At 41.3% G+C, this 17686-nt stretch overlaps 1 protein-coding gene across 7 annotated transcripts in view; it reads right to left on the bottom strand.

Annotated features, from left to right (window-relative positions):
- Nucleotides 1-2886: 2886 nt before the first annotated feature.
- The window catches only part of Cher (filamin protein cher), a 32827-nt gene continuing 18027 nt past the window's right edge, over nucleotides 2887-17686 (bottom strand). For 5 of the 7 annotated variants that reach the window (XM_070667488.1, XM_070667491.1, XM_070667489.1 and 2 more), the window contains 8 exons: nucleotides 14578-14803; nucleotides 9923-10063; nucleotides 9088-9390; nucleotides 7860-8918; nucleotides 5840-6033; nucleotides 4922-5363; nucleotides 4606-4809; nucleotides 2887-4513 (listed from right to left, as the gene is read on the bottom strand). In XM_070667488.1, the coding sequence (XP_070523589.1) occupies nucleotides 4329-4513; nucleotides 4606-4809; nucleotides 4922-5363; nucleotides 5840-6033; nucleotides 7860-8918; nucleotides 9088-9390; nucleotides 9923-10063; nucleotides 14578-14803 (2754 nt within the window). In that variant the 3' untranslated portion in view covers nucleotides 2887-4328. Of the gene's footprint in view, nucleotides 4514-4605; nucleotides 4810-4921; nucleotides 5364-5839; nucleotides 6034-7859; nucleotides 8919-9087; nucleotides 9391-9922; nucleotides 10064-10605; nucleotides 11513-14577; nucleotides 14804-15648; nucleotides 16066-17686 lie in introns of those variants that run through there. The other 2 variants (XM_070667494.1, XM_070667493.1) reach the window with 2 other exon arrangements.

Genomic DNA, 17686 nt, shown 5'->3' with positions numbered 1-17686 from the left:
GTGCCTAACTGAATGGGTACAATTTTCAGAACAGCATTTCGCACTACAAATCTTTCTAAATTTCAATCGCATTGAATTTTTACGCGGCAATTAGCTAGACACTTACGACGGTCTTTACAACAATGTCCGTCGCATTTTCATAATCTCGCGCTGCTGCGTTTCTGCCTCGAAGTCCTGGCGATGTTCTCCAGCGCCGTCCAGTTCTTGCTCGAGTCCTGCCGTTATTTCAAGACTAATCCGATCATTCGTCATACTCGCTGGATCTAATAGCCGCGTGTCCTGTTTAACATTTTTATCTGCCACTCCCAGGTGTCTTCACATATCTGTCTCCCCACAGGCGTGTTCTGAAGTAGGTAGACTGCGAAACCCGGCTGGCTGGTGCGGATTCACCATTACCGTTGTGAGGCAGTCGATGAAGGAAAACATCAGGTCCACTCCCAGAGGCAGAGGTGGTGGTGGCAACTAAAAAATGGAAAAGCAAGATGGAGAGATAGAAACAGAGAAGGAGAGAGGAGAGGGAGACGAGCACGGCTGCGGAAAAGGTCCGGGAAACCTGGGACCGGACGACACGGCTCCCGCGAAAGGTGGGCTTGTAGGTGGATGCGATGAAAGCTCCGCCTCTGTCTCTCTGGTGTGCTTTCCATCGCATCCGCGGCGCGTTTTCCTACTTACGCGCGAGCTCACGCGCGTGAAAGCTCGCCCCGAGCTCGTCCACCCGCAGTCAATCCCGCGAAAGACGCCTCCGCCGCCCTCTCTCCTTGTTCCCTTTTCTCCCCGGGCCCCTTTCGAGTCATTGAACTCCATTCCATTCTGCTGCATAGAAATGGAAACGCTCGGCAGTGCCGTTACCGGCGAACTGTCGACGATACTTTGCGCGAACCGAGAAGGGTAATGTCATGGATATAGACCCGTGGGAGAAAACGCACGGATAAACGCAGGCGAGCTTAACAGCGACGGATAAGAAACGCGCGCGAAGTGCAGATAAAGCTCCAAAAAGTATGAAAGGAATGTGGGAGAGCGAACTCGAGAGGAACAACGTCTTGGATTGTTCAACGGCGCCTCGCTGGAAATTTATATTTAATTTTTTAGAAGTATTATGTATGCAACGCGGTTTTGAGCTTTAGCTTCAGTAATCACATAGAACGCGTGTATCGAATAGAGCTAAATGATATTTCTATGATTTTCGAACGTCGTGTTCTTTAATCACATCATCTCGCTATGGAGAGACGAGGCTTTTGAATTAACTGAAGAATTACAAAAGTTAGTTTTTATTTGAAAATTAAATTTTATATACGATTCATGCGATGCATTGTTTTTTCATAAAGTTTCAAAAATATCATCTAGTCCTTTGATAATCGCAGTTTAATAAGTCATAACTATAATGATAAATCGAATAAGGGGTCAGTTAAGATTACGGTCGCAATCGGCAACGTGAACCAGCGGTCAAAGGGACCATCGATGACGGACTCAAAGGGCACGCGGCCGCACGTGGCAGGCCAGCTCTCGCGAGCGTCTGGCACGATTTCGTCACTTCCGGAGGCCGTACGCCGTCGCGACGGTGGGGCGTGTTTCTCGCACAATGAGCCCTGCGAAACGGAAGGGATGACGGGTGCTGTACACGACGCGCAAGTCGAGCACCCGTTTCCGGCGCCTGCGGACTTGGTGCGCGCCTCCACTCGTTACCGCCCCCAATTCGCCGAAAGGGGGGACAGGCCACGTCTGAGAGGTCCTCTCGTTCCCGCTGCTCGGTCCCCCCGTCCTCTGGCACCTTCGCAGGCGTCGCCGCGAAAGCCGGGAGAGAGGACCAGGTGCGCAATCCTCGCGGCATCTTCCACGCGTCGTTCCTTCTCTCATCTCTCTCTCTTCCCTTCCCCCTTCACTCCTCCTTGCTCAACCTCGATCTGGACCCCAGCATCGCTCTCCCTTCCAATCGCGCTTTGCGTTTTTCAGTCGTTCTCCATCTCCGTCTGCGAATTTCTCTCGCTCTCGAGGAAATAAGAAACGCGCGCGCAAATTGAGAGCGAGAAAGGTGCAGCAGAGCGAATATTTTCGCGAAGGCATGCCAAATTCGATTTCCGTTTGTATAAGATTGATTGAGGGCGATAAAAGTTATGTGATCAATAATTATAATAATAAATCAAAAGAAATCCTAATTGTTGAAAAAAACAATTAAGAAATTGCTGTTCCCTTATTTAAATATGCTAGCTACATCGGATGTTTATATACTTTATTTCTTCAAAAAATAATTGCATTACTTAATGTAATTATTTAGCGCGAAATTATCTTGAAAAGAACCAGCAATCGTTTGATCATTTTTATCAAAACTCGAACGAGTTTTGCATTAAGATTGAACGCGGGAAACTTCGCATTAGTTCAAACAAATAAAAATTAAACGTACCATTACTTATCAATAGAAGTATCGTGGGCAAGCGACAAATTAATGCCGCTGCGAATATGACATGCAGCTGTAGCGCGTTATTCATGGTCTACAGGTGCGATACGAGACGAGACGACGGGTTTCCCGCGGTGCACTTCCTGTTGTATGCAAATGTGTCGTTGGGAGCTCTTGCAAGCTTCAGCAATGAATTTTTAAAATAATCGCCGACGATTGCACACGCTGTCATCGTACTTGCGAAAGCAGCCTCTTTAATTTATCATTTCTTTTCTTTTACCTGTTTTTTTTTTATAAATGTGTGATACAAATTATTCGCAATGAGTAATTGTCAATTATATATTTCAAACTACATTAATTTCATTTTGTCAAAAAAACAGAACGTATAAAAAATACCTGAACTGGACGAGGAAGGATTGGACTGATGCAATGTTAATGAAGGAAACGGTACACAAGGTTGGAAGAGTGACCTGCAGGTTTCGTGAGGCAGCGTCTTGAAAAAAATAAAACTTTGAATTGCATAAACGCCAATTTGCTCAGTTTTCTATAAAATAAATGTTCACCAAATGTAAAAAAATTAAAAAATGATAACAGTTGAATCAACGCACACACAGTTAGGTTTCTATAAAATTAATTTTCTTTAAATTAAATTAAAAGATTTAATTTAATTTAAAGAAAAATTAATTTAACTTATTAGGTCAAATGTTTACGCTTGGCCTTTTCTCTCTCGCTGCTTTAATTATTCCAAAAATCACCAAGCATCGCTTGCTTCACATCACGCGAGCAAGTATGCTTTCTCGTAAGGATGAGACAGTAAACGAGAAATCCATAATAAATATATTATTTATTTAATTGCTATATTATTATTATTATTATAATCAGTTTCAGAGTATATTTAATCTATACCTGCAAAGAAATGATCGAAACTGCCGATCGTAATTTTTGAGGAACTCCTTCAGAATATTTTGAACAGTTCAAAATAAGAAAGATATCTTTCCTACGTACACGCTTTCTCGCTTGTTTAGAGTTAAAACAACTCTCAAAAGTTATATTAATTAAGCTTTATCAAATTATAATTTAAATATTAATGTATATTCCCATATTATTAAAGTTAAATTTGTGCCCTTAAGAATCATTACTGGGAACGTCGAGTATGCGAAAAAAATACATATAAGAATATATGCGTTTTCTTTACTTTTAACTATTTTACGATATATTCGAACACTTCGAAATCGTCGAAAAGCAGTTTCGGTTATTTCTCTGTTCAATAACCGATAATATATAACGTAATGTAATCAGGGTCTGACTTGAGTGAGACGTGATTACGTCTTTGCGGGTGTCTTTGTGTATGATACTGCATGTGTGTGATTCTCTGTCGAATATATTTCTGTACTTACGTCGAATCAAAGGCACAATTGGTTTTTGAACAAACAACAAGTAATTGACCTACGTACTTCTTTATGTCGTCGTTTCAACCCTTTCTCACTGGTAACCGCAACTCTAATCGATTTATTTCACACTTCACCGTCAATTCTAAAATTCCAACATGTTCCAGAACTTCAGAAGGACTGAGCAGACGAGTTGTGAGGTCTAGGTGAGAGGTCATATCGCGATTTTATCGCCAGGGTCACAATTATCTTCCATATACGACTGCTATTCTAGAAATCGAAATAACGTGTGTGTATGTCGTTTCGACGTAGGCCGGATCTTTTTAAACAGATATTTTTTTTTTCACCAACAAATAATTAACATCGAGCTACGAGCTTACGATCGAGAATTTAAATTGGCACTTATCTCGTTTTTACATCGACGATTCGGCGAAGTTGAACGTGAACTCGAAGACCCGTGCGGTTTATAACGAAATGACGCGTGACTCTATTTTATTGACTGTCGTTGCGGATGTGCATACTGCATCCGGTCCGAATGCTGGCTCGGTTTAAACTTCGACCTTGTAGGGCGAGCCGGGAATGTGGTCGTCACCCCATTTGACGATCACGATGTATTCGCCCCGCTCACGCACTAAGTAGCTCACGTTGTAATTGTTGCGACCCGTGTGTTTCGTGTAAACTTCCTCACATGGCCCTTTGGGTCCGTACACACCCACGAACAGAATATTATTGCCTGCAATTACAATGGTAATCAACGACTTTGAATACTAATTAAAAAATAAAAGATTAAATTTATTTGTGATAACGCTTGCAGCAACTACGTACCGGCATCTCCTGCGTGTACAGTAAACTGATTTTGTTTCCCTAGATAAGCTTTCTTCAGACCCATGCCTTTACTCGTGACTTTGCTTGCGTCGGACTTAAACAACGGTAACACCGGCCCAGCTTGCCTGCTTTTTGAAACCTTTTGCACAGTCTCAACTACGATTGAGCTTGTTTCTTGGGCACCTCTTTCCGCCAAATCCGCACCTAAAATAAACAATATTTAATTTTTCTTCGAATAAATAAAATATAAAGTATTGAAAATAATTTTTTAAATAATTTACAAATTGTATATACGGTATATTATAAAAAAACCCACCTGTGCAAGGAACCTTATACGGTGAACCTACGATGTGATAGCCGTTATACTTGACGCTGATGTAGTAATCGCCCGGTACCAATGGAGTATACCTAACCTTGTAGCCCTCCTCGACTTCAGTACAATCCATGGCAACTTTGCTGGGCCCGTCTACAGTAACACCTAACGCTCCGCTACCTGCGTTACATGTGTCGATAATAAAGTCGGTCTTCTGACCCGTTTTGATCTCCTTCAAACCGTTGCCGTAGGCGTGTAACGCCGCCGGGTCAGCGTCCACTTTACCAACTTTGACGCGATACGGGCTGCCTGTTATGTGCACCCCGTTAAACTTGATATGAATCTGATGGATACCGTTGTCCGTCGGCATGAACCGCACCGAGTATGTGTCTGAGTCGATGCTCTGAATAAAGCAGTCATCTTGGATGCCGCTCGGGGACACGATCTGTAAGAAAAATCGAAAAAACTTGTAAAATTCTTGTTGCTGAAACTTCTATCATGTTGTCAAAAAAAGAAAAAAAAGAGGATACAGATTGTATAATGCCTTGCGAAGGGTAAATATATGGAATCACATAATTCAGCGTTTTTAAGACGACATCGTCGAAATCACAGAGTCGAAGAGAGAAAAATAAAACGATCGTGGTTTTTGAGAGCGTGACCACTGAGAGGAGTCATCGCGAGGACGACGGAGGTTCGCTAACATGTGTCGAAATCCTCTGTGTGACTCATCCGGCTACGTGCATATGGCGAATAGTAAAAATACGTTCGCGGTCCCACCTACGCGGTCTGTTGCGACGCCACCGGCTGTTTCGCACGCGCGAGTTATTTACGGCGCGCCTCTTCTCTTTCGCAAGGGGATGTATCGCGGTTGTCGCGTTCAGCTCCGCAGATCGTCCTTGCCGATCGACAGGGCGGCCTTACCTTTGCATCTAGCTCGCCCTTGGCGCCGTTCTTGCGCACCAGGAAAGTGTACGGCTTGTCAGGCTGCACTCCGCTCTCAGGGAACTGCGCGACCTCGAGTTTGTGCGCGTCGCCCATCGCCGGCGAGATGTAAACCCTGTGCGGTGAGTCGGGGATATGCTGATCGTTGAACTTAATTCCTACCCTGTATTCTCCTGAAAATCAAAGGAAGATGTAAATAAATTGATTATAGATAATGTAGTAGATTGGTCTTTTCTTAATAATTGAAATAATAATTTCTAATTTATCGAATAAAAAAATATATAACAATTTATACATTTCGCTACAATTTATAATATCCTTTATCGTAAATTAAATTAGTTTAATTGACATTTACATAATTCAAAGTATCCAAAAAATAGTTACGTTGCTTTTTTCGTCTCAACAGATCAGGACAAAAATTTGCGAGAGAGATATTCGCCCGAAAATCAAACTAACCATCGCCAGATTGAGGCTCCTGAGGCTCGTTTCCGGTCAGAACGATGTTCGTGGTGGCTGTGAAGGTAGCCATTAACCCCGAGTTACGTGATACGTCACGGGTCTCGCCGAAAGTAAAAATTCAATGTTGGGAAAACGAAGAGGGAACTTCGGGAGAGACAAACGGACGAAATTAAGTTAGATGGTCGCCAGGGGGTCTCAAATAAAAGGGGGAAAAAAAAGGGAGCAAGATGAAAGCAAAAGGGTGAAAAAGAGAGAAAAAGACGAGCTATCGCAGCTGCAGCCGAAGGTGGGTCGCGTACCACTACTTTTCTTCGGCTCGATCCTGATCTCGATTCGTCGGCGAGCTTTCTTCCCCCCTTCCGTACCTTGCACCCCCGCATTTCTGTTTTGCCCGCGAACCCCCTGTCGATCCCCCCACCGGGACGCAGCCCGTTCCCGCGGGGCCCAAATATAACCATCGCGTGCTAATCCGCGTCCAGCCGCGAGTAGCCAACTGCGGGGCCAAAATGTGGATCCACCTTAACAAATATAGACGGTGATATTTCGGGAACCGGAGAGAGAGAGAAAGAGAGAGAGAAGTAGAGTGAGAGATCTGGGTGATCAGCAGGACGGAAAAGAGGGGTAAACGAGCATGGGTGTCGACGGATCAACGAGCCAGATTCATTAACACTTTGCGGGTAACCAATGTTGATCTACGTTCGCGGCTACGTTGCGCGTGTAAACTCAATATTACTCGCGTGTAAATGCGTGACGGGTGCTCTACTATTAACAGGAGCCACTTCTATTACGGCTATTAAAAATAAATATAATTTTATCAAAAACGATTGCAAGATTATCGCAAAATACTTATTAAGAAAAAAAAAATTAGAAATAAATTTTAAATATTAAAAAAAAAAGTTTTACAAAATAAATTTAGTAGGTCTGATAGAATTTTTTTTTTATTTCTCACCATGCAATTGAAGATGAAATAACGTTAATTTATTCAGGAGGTTTTCAAGTATTTAACTGCTGGATAATTAAATTCGCGCATGTTAAATCCAACGGGCTGCCGCGTCACAGATGATTTAGCTCGCGCCGATACTCACCGGTTATCCATAAAATTCGTGGGGATAATTTTGGAACGCTCATGAGTCACTCGAGCGACAGCACGCAATCGATTCTATGCATGCGCGTGCGGTGAATAATCCATCGCGACGCAAAGGGTGCATAAATCGTTTAACAAAGCTAACTTGGCAAAGCACGGATTGTTATATTCTCGAAACGCTAATCGTCTCCGATCATTTTCTCCATTGGCGTCTCGGCGGTTGAGCGAAAACGATACAGTAAAATAGAATTGACGTTGGCACATTTCCACCCTGTCGATTGTAACATTTTATGGATACTTCAAGTGACGAATTGGCAATTTCTACCAATGTTACAGTTCCGAATTAGCATTCAATAACGTGTGTTAACTCTGTACGAGCATACAATAATTTTCAACGCGACCTTGCGCGAAATTTGTAACAATCACCTTGAACATGAATATACTTTCGTGACTTACCAGGTTCACTGACGACGTAGCTAACGTAGCAGCTGCCGTCTTTGCGATCCTTGAAGTCTATCTGCGCCTTGCTGGGCCCTTCGACGGAGACAGCGAGAGTGCCCGCTCCAGCTTCTCTGGTCCAGATATTAAACTCGCAGGGTTCGCCTTGTTCTCCTCTCTCCAAGCCAGGACCGCCTGCGTGGACCCTGTGGGCACCGCCGTCCCTAAGCGGTCCCACTGTAAATTGGAAGGGTGAGCCGGGGATGTGCATGGACTTGTAACGTACGGATACTGTATGTACACCCAACTCCTTGGGTACAAACGCCACCGCGTAGATTCCATCCTCGGCTTCCTTAATCTCGGCATCCTCGGTGACGCCGCCGGGTGATGTAACAGTGGCAGCGAGGTCGAAGGATGTGATACCAGGCATCTTAAAAGTCAACTTGCATTGGCTGCCGACCTCGGTGATCGGTACAGCCTCCCGTTGTCTCTGAATCTTCTCTCTCTGTCGATTGCTACCTTCCCCGCTAACCTTGACTGTAAACGGCGAGCCCTCAACGTGATGATCTGCAAACTTGAGGTTCATAATGTAGTACCCGGGTTCGGTGGGTTTGTACGAGATGTTTAGAGTGCCATCTTCGTTGTCCTTGCACTGAATCTCGGCTTTGCTCGGACCCTCCATCGAGAGAGAAAGACCGCCAAACCCAGCGTTCCTCGTGTCGATCGAAAACTTGTTCTCTACGTGAGTCTTTCCCTCCTTCAAACCGGGACCGGAAACTTTGACTTTTTTCGCATCGCCCACCTCGCGATCCTTCACATCAATCTTAAAGGGCGAGTTCGGTATGTGTTTACCCATCCTTTTAACGCTCACAGTGTGCTCGCCTGCTTCGCGCGGTGTAAACGACACGCACATGTTGCCGCTTCCCGGCATCTTTTTCAAAAAGCACGGTTCTTCTAAACCACTGGGAGCTGTGATGGACGCATTTAGAGACTTGATATCGGCGTCAGACACTTTGCCTGGTAGTTGAACTTCGCTGGAAGAACCTACGGAGATCTGATTTCTTTTACGACCTTCGCCTAAAAATAATATTTAATTCCTTTATTACAAGAGAAAAAAAAAAAGTTATTTTATAAAAATTATGCGTCAACGAAGAATTGCAAATATTACACTAATTATTTAACAATTTAGTATCCCGTTTTTTATTAATCATAAATCGTAATAACAAAATAATTCTAATGCGCTTACCTGTGATTTTGGCGACGAAAGGACTTCCCTTGATATGTTTGTCGCCAAATTTAACAGTAATCTTGTATTCTCCGGGCGCGGTAGGTAGATAAGATACTGACACCGTGCCATCTTTGTTATCGTGGCAGCTTATTTCGGCCTTACTGGGCCCTTCGACAGCCAACGAAAGACCACCCGCACCGGCGCCTTTCGTTGAAATGGTAAAGTTTCCAGGTTCACCACAGACGCCGTAAACCAAACCTGGTCCATACGCTGTTACATATCCGCTCGCCAAAGAATCGACGTGGAATTTAAAGGGGGAACCTAATAATAAGATCATATAAATATAAAATTTATGGAAAAATATATATAAAACATATATTTATTAATTTTATTTTAATTAATAAAGATATTAAATAGAACATTTTATTTATTAACTTTATAAATTTATTAAATAAAAAAAAGTATTTCTTTATAGAAATTTATATTTATATAATTTCTTACGAAATAACTATTCCGAGCCAAGTACCAATGCAACAAGATATCATATTTTCTTTTTCATTAAAGAAACGAGAGGTGATTAGGAGCTACCGAGGTTAACGATGGTTACGTGAAGTAAATTAATTCGTCAGACGGAGAGATCTGTTATATTTATTAGCGTAAATTGGCGCTCGCGAGATTCATTACACGGAAAATGAAATTTCATATAGCCCCTGTGTTTCAGGATCGCGCGGACCGCATGCGCGACGGACATTAGCACGTTATTCTTGGACGCCCTGCGAAATCTTCTCATGATCGATCGTACCTCGCGATTGTGTAATCGCTGTTAATTTGCGAGATGAATGGATTAATTTACCCTGAACGTGCTCGCCGTTGAATTTCACATAAATCTCATGGAGGCCCTCTTCCCTCGGCTCGTACTTGATGGATACCGTGCCGTCGTGATTGTCTTCAATAACTGGCTTGTCCACGTTTCCGCTAGGCATCTTCACTTCAGCTGAAAGCGAACAAAGTAACGTTTATCAGGCATACTCCAAGGATAATCTGCGCGACATAGTTTCGTCAAGTGCGCAGCGATTGGTTGGCACTGGCGTGCAAAATTGCAGCTTTCGCACCCAAACAAGATTTCATATCAAAAATAACTATTTAATGTTTGTATTTGTCAAATGCTTGTGATTTCACATTCAAAGGTACATACATATAAATATTGCTCGGTAATAGAGGGGCACATTTCTCGGGATTAAGATACTTTTAGTAATTAAATTACATTTAGATATTTATATCTTAAAAACAGAAACGATTATCAAGTTATGTACATGTTCAGAAAATTTGCGCAATGAGACAAAAATATAAGTTGAAGTATTTTTCGATCAAAAGTGCATACAAAACATTTTTATTTAATTTTTAATAGATATTAAATGCAGATTAATTATGCAATTTGTGCAAATAAAAAATACGACAAATAACAAGCCGTTTAAAGTATCGCTTGTCATTTAGAATTACTAAAGAGCGAATTGAAAAATCTCTTCAAGACAAAACCTTTTTTTGTGTCGACGTAGAAGATACTCTGGAAGACGAGCGGCGCGAAATCAAGTCCAGGTCCTATAACTTCCTGATTTTCCTGGTCACTTTTACCGTAGCAGATCGGTCCACGCTCGGCGCGATTAAATTCGCTGAAGAACACGCTCTTCAACCAAGCTTTATAGAAGGTCGATACTTCCTGCCACGTGGCTGGAATCTCCTCTATGTTCTCCGCCCAAATCATCTCCAACAAGCACACTTTAAAATTCGCGTAAATATTTCCGTCGCCGTTGACGCACTTTACAAACTAACGTGAGTCGATCGCGGTAGCACTGATTCTATTCTAAATCTCCACGAGGATTAATGGTCGCAAGGAATTTTTTTTTTCTTTCAAAAGAAAAAATCTAAGTATGAATTTATGTTGTCAGAAAAATTAACGTTGTTTTTTTTATATCTATAATTATTAACAGAACAAAAACGTATAAATTTTTCAGACAGCTAATTTAAATAAAAAATAATTTTATTTTTTTAATTTTGGCTCGTAGCGAAACCCTATCTTTATTTTGCTCAAAGTATCACGTATGAAAGACAAAACAATCTCTCGAATATCAATTGAAATAATTCAACCTGAGTGAGAAAAATCAACGCGTCGTCACGTGTGAAAGGCAACACCCCGAGGACAAGATACCCCGAATAGACTGACGTTGACAAATCTTGTTCGATTCCGAAACGCCCACGCTAAAAAAAAGGCCCCCCCCCTGAGAGATTTCGCGGAGCAATCGAGAGAATTAAGGAGACCGATCGACCAATCCATCCACCGACCAACCCACCGACCAACTGACCGAACGGTAACAACGTCCTCCGGCGTTCTCCAGTAATCTCGTTCGCGAGGTCTCCAGCCTGTTGGCGCCTGTCAGTCGACTTCACGAGGGCGCATCTCCGACACGACTGGCGGTCGCACAAGCACCAAAGTCGGTCGGCAGCGAGGACGATGAGCTGGCCGTCGATCTGGCTGGGTGATCTTTTTTCCAGCACCAGTTGCTAGAGGCCAGTTTAGTTTTGCATGCCACGATTGCCAGTCTGCCTCGTCTATCAGACATCCTCGTTCCTCTCCCTTCATAATCTCATCTCTCTTATTCTCGTTCTCCCTCTTTTTCGTTTCATCTTCCTTCACGAAGAGATCTATCTTTCTTCGGCCGCGCCACACGAAAGTCACACATACCCAGGAATAATCACCGACAGGTACATGTCTTTGCACGCATACACGATCGGGATAAACCTATGGAGGGTTTACGCACGCGCTAATCCGAGGATTTCACAGCTGGTGGGAGGAAGTGGATGGTCGACGTCGCGGCGCCTGCACCTGGTGCGCGAAAATTTATGACGCAGGTATAGCGATGTGTGAGGGTGTCTTCTTCGTGCGTTCACTCCACACGTGCGCCTCGTGCGTGTGTAGTAATCGCGGCCCGCGAGTTGCAGATAGATCGGTTGCATAGCTGGTTATGTGACGGGATCACCGCTGGACTGGTCCCCGCGCGATCGGGGTAAATCGGGAACGCGACGACGCGACCATCATTAGACGCGCACGTGCTGACGTTGTTACCGTAGTGCTCGGCATATTATTTCTGATTGCTAAAGAAGCAGGCTCGAGGCCACCTTTGGAACGTGATACTTCTCGTGACTAGAATCAATTAGACAAATTATTATTACTATCATCCGACGAGCAACGTCTTGCTCTTGAAAATCTTCTCTCCTTAAATCCAAATTTTTCAGAACTTTGATGAACTATTTTCCAGCACACCTTGAGAATTAAAAAAAAAATCCTCTAACTCTTCATTAACTTTTCTTCCCGTATTTTTTTTTAACAGATTTAAAATAAATATATAAAATTGCAGCCTCAAGTCTCTTCTATTATCTTTCTTTTTAGAAATTAAAATATGCAGAAGATAAATATTCATGTTTATCTGTACGAGCAATTATGTAAATTGTTATCACACGAAAAAAAAAAATCCCAGATTTCCCCAAGATAAACGAGACGGTAAATTTTGACACGTAATATCCTGGTCGCGTTTCCGCGATCGCCGTTTCATTTAGCGAAGGAAGTCGTCAAGCGGGCAAGCCGGTTAGCACGAATCGCACATTTGACACGCGCCACAGCCGTTATGATGAAGAGGAACGGATGTCGGCCGGACTGACTAATTGCGGACAAGCGTGATACATTGGACGTCCACTACGTAACATTACTCGCGTCTGTATCGGCGCGCGTCAAAAGTCAACAAATACCTTCCGATATCAAGGCAATTTGTCAGAAAATCATCGATCCGGCTTGAAATAATTTTTTTTTCACCCTTTCTCTTCTCTTTCCGAATGACTTATGTCTCTAAATTCAATTCTTGAACTCGTGCGACGTTAAAGTCGCAAAATAAAAATAATATCTCGTAAGTAATAGCTCGTTGAAGACGCGGAAGACGATGTTTGCATAAGCTTGCGGCGGGAATCTCCAGCAACGAGATTTTCATCTCTTGGCAAGATGCAAACCACCGTCCGGAATCGAATTGCACGGGTTCGTCGACCGGAGAATAACTCCAGTTGATGCCGCGCATCGGCGAACCGAGACCTGGACCGAGAGGATGAAGAAGCAGGCCACGGACGTGGAAGGGATATCAGTCTTTTTCTGGATCCCGCCGTCGTCCTCGGTTGCACGGAATCTCGAAGCTCGGCCGCGGACCAACCCGGGGGTACGCGCGCATCCGGAGCCACTTAATCACCCAATATTAATATCGCGGACAGTGCGTCGCGCTTATCCCAACATATATATCGTCCTTCCACGCCGGTGGAGCCTGTCCAGCTCGCCATATTTTTGGCAAGGTGGTAGATAAAGCGTGAATACGAATCCGTCGTGTCTGTCATTTCACGCTTTCTGAATGCGCCCTGGTGCACCTCAAAACATTACGCATAATTGAATCGTATTACTTGCCGTCGCTCATTTATTTGTCAATGTCCGCCCGACAAAAAAAAAGAATTTTTCCTTACGCTGCTTGGTTTATTTATCTTTTTAATTAATTACTGAAAAATATCAGAGAATAGTTATTTAATTAAATATTGTTAGCTAAGCTACAAATTAATTTATGAATTTAACAATTTATTAAAATCTGGCTTAATTCGTATTTGTTTCAAATTAATCTCTTGTTATATTTATCCGATAAAATGTATATAATAAATAATAATTAACCTATTACGCTACGTATTAATTTTGAGGTACACAGGACTGCATTGTCGATCGTTAATCAATTCGATTCATCAAGTCAAACGCACGCGGATACGAGTAGTCAAATCCGGCGCATTGATGATTAATGACGAAATGTTCTTCGTCATAATGTTGAGTAGGCATCAATTAAGAATGGCATACGCATTAATCGTTACCGAAAGAAGAGGTGGGGGCAGAATTTTATCTATCTGTTAATTTAAGAGCGCGTAAAACGCACCGAGTCCGTCTCCATGCGGGGCGGAAGAATTCGCATCGTAAAATCTCAGCGAAGCAACGCAGCACCACGTTGCGCAGTAAAATCCGAGATTTATTTCCGCGCAGCGAATGGGTTCCAGCCGACGTACGTTCGACTATTGCTAGTTAAACTAATAATAGAAAATAGACTAAATAAACTGGCTGCTGTGAAAATATTATGTTGATATTATTTATGCAGTTCAATCAGCATCGGGAACAAATTAGCCGCTCTATGTGCAATCAGTCGTATGGGATATATTTAAATTTATAATATTTTTGGGGCAAGTTTTCCCATTTTAGGAAAGCTATATTCGAGAAATTAATAAATATTTAACCCGCTTAGAAACGTTATTAATATTTCTTACTTATTTCTCTTCTTTGTAAGAAAAATCGCTGATGATTATTGCAACAATTTTCATATTAATCTGTGTCCTAACTAATCAAGCACATGCACTCAAAACGTGTGTTACTAATCATATGCTACTTACAAGTAACTGTGCCACCGCTCGCGATAGGTAGTGGGATGGAGTTCAATCGGATGACGTTGAAATTCTTTTTCGATAACTCCTGCTGGCTGCTGCGCTTTGTGGTAACAGTGGAGCTTTCCTGTAGGATCGTGCTGCGCTGCTCGACAACGTGTTGATTCTGCCTCTGCCGTGTTTTACGAGCTCGTTGAGTCTTGTGCGTGCTATGCTCCCGATACTCCTCAGATGCCTGAAACGTTATTGAAGATTAAGATATTGGGTAACAACATAAACGAATATTCCGTTCATTCGTGATTCAAACTTTGAACTACAAAAAATTATATATATAAATATAAAATATATGTAAATAATTATAAGTTCTCGAGATTTGTAATTTTTTTCTTTTTTTTTCTAACGAAAATCCAGACTTTAATCTGAGAAAAATATGTTAATAAAAATGAATTTATGAGGCGCGTCTTTGGCGACAATGGATACTCGATACTGCATGATCGATAAGATATTTCAGTGCTGGAACAACGCCAGGCGTTAGAAAAAGCACTTTTTGTTTTTTTTTTTTTTTATTTTCTTCCTTTTTTACGAAGTGCTAATAAAATTCTTGCGAAACCTCACAGGAAAGAGGAGTGCAGGAATTTTCGAAATTGGAAGATGGTGTACGTTACATCTCATTACGATAGAATCTACGTATTTCGAGGCTGGTCGCAAGCCAAAGTGTGATGCGTGTAAAGAATTTATTATATAACCACGTTAGAATTATTGCAAAATTCGAATCATCACGGAAATCGTTTGCATCTATAATGATATCACGTTAAAATAATTCGCAATTACTTAGATTCGGCTGCAAGTCACGATCGATTATTAGCAATATTTAAATCACAATTTTAATTACAAAATAAATCAACGTTTAAATACTAACGTAACTTAATATATGTATAGAAAATAGTTTTTACAAAGTTATATATATTTTTTGCAACTAATTGTTTGTTTAGCCTGCAAATCGCCATTATTATTCTGCTAATTGCTTCAATTAAATTCGTGCCGTTCGTTAATTAAGCGATAATGTGCCGTATCACTCACTTAGTTTGCAAATGATCGTAATTGCGATAAAATCGGCGCCATACTCTAAGTTTCTCGAAGGTGCACGGGCCCTTTTTCGCCTCTGCAAAAGGTTGATTGATTAAATTCGAGTATTTAACAGGCTGCTTTGATTTCACCGATTTACGAAGAAACGCCCAGCAACGTCGGTGGTCGACACAAAACTCGCGTCTCCCTGTGGTATCCAACTAGTAATTCCGGGCACAATGCTGATTTTCATGTACCATAATAGATACTCAGCCCCCACTCGTACACATTATAAAAGAATAAAAGATACGAAGCACAACGTGGATGTTACTGCGTTACAATTAATCTATAAGTGACGGTTTGGCCCACTAACGACATTATATCTGATAATGTCGGAAATGTTTTAATAACTAATCATTTTATATGTAATGTTGCATCAATAGATTTCTGCCAAAAAAATAAAGAAATAAATAATTCAATAAAAAAAAAAAATCTTTAACAAATATAATTTTAAATAATTTTAAAAGATTAATAATTAGCAAGTAAAACATAATGCATCATTTAAGTTTGGGATTGAACTGCCGATTATTTAAATATATTAAATAACAAAATATATCGAATCGTCAAGAAAGGTAATAGTCTACAATAATTAAAAAATATTATGTAAAGTAGGGAGATCTTAAATCGCGATCGCGTATATCCGAAACAACAGTAAATTTGGATAAATCCCAAATATGATGTCGCGTTTTTGTTTATGACCATTTCAGCTATATTAAACTGACATTAAAGCAAAAGATTCACGATATTCTAAATGCTACGGAACGTTTACAATTATTTATGTCTCCCGCATGAATACTTGGATGCGGATTATTTTAAAAATCGCCATACTTATGCTAAAAATAGTAAAATATTTTTTGTTCTCTTTTTTAATTAATTACCGAACATCTGTACTGTACAAAATGTTTGAATAAGTCATCAACTTTGACGTTGCAAAGCATATTCATATAAAGGTTGCCGCTTATCCAAGCGTTCGTAAGTGATTTTAAAATGCACATATTTTTGCAATAATTATTTCGAAATTCGGTTTAAGATCGATTCTGCGGGCGGACGTGAGAAATAATGGCAAAACATCGGCGCCGACCGCCAAGTGGAATGTGTCGCACAAAGTCACCGTTGTGAATCGCGGCACGGGGTTTAATTTAACTCACGGTATTAATTTACTCCCCCGTCTCCCTTCGACCACCCACTCCGTTCCTGCTTATAAATTTGGGGAAGCTTGACTCGCACTCGAAATAGTCTAGAGCTCTCGGTGGAGGATGGACGGCATCGAGACGCGTATTGGATTTCAAAATGGATCGCGGCTTCAGCGTGGAGAACATGATTGACGCCGTGAGAACACAGGCGTCCTGGACCACCCAAACGTCATCTCGTTAGATAATAGATCGATCACCATGCACGTCGTGCATTTCTGGACGTTATTTATGCGCGGCAATCACGAAAGTTATAACGCGTGACGCGACCTGTCACTTAACTATGCAATGTTCTCTTAATGTAGAATAATGTCGCACGGATTGTCTCAGTAAATTTCTATCATTTACGTATTGCGAAGTAGCAGAAGTTTGCTTTTGAATTTTTACAAACAGATAAATATATCAAGTAAGAGAGATACACGAGGATATTATTAAAAATATTATAATTAAAGCGTAATTAACAAATCTTTTGTTAAGCATCAATGTTCGTTAAGTAATAGTCGCGTAGATGTGCGAGCATTTATATCACCGCTACATCGCGTTTCTCTTCGCAAAATAGATTTCAGTTTGCAAGACAAAGCAGATTGATAACAAGACAAATTTGACAAAATTAAAGATAAAAAAATATATAAATTTATAGAAATAAATATTCCTGTAGTTCTTATAAAAAAATAAAAGAGATGTCTGACCATATCAATCTTTTACTACTAACGACCAGTGAAGAAGATCCAATTTAAACAGACAGAGATGTTCCACTAAACATATACGTACGTGCTCATCATCATATTATTAATTTTATTTCA

This window comes from Cardiocondyla obscurior, linkage group LG16 (assembly GCF_019399895.1).
Source record: "Cardiocondyla obscurior isolate alpha-2009 linkage group LG16, Cobs3.1, whole genome shotgun sequence".
NCBI lineage: Eukaryota > Metazoa > Arthropoda > Insecta > Hymenoptera > Formicidae > Cardiocondyla > Cardiocondyla obscurior.
Note: the sequence above shows the minus strand (reverse complement) of the source record. Positions and strands in the feature narration are given on the sequence as shown.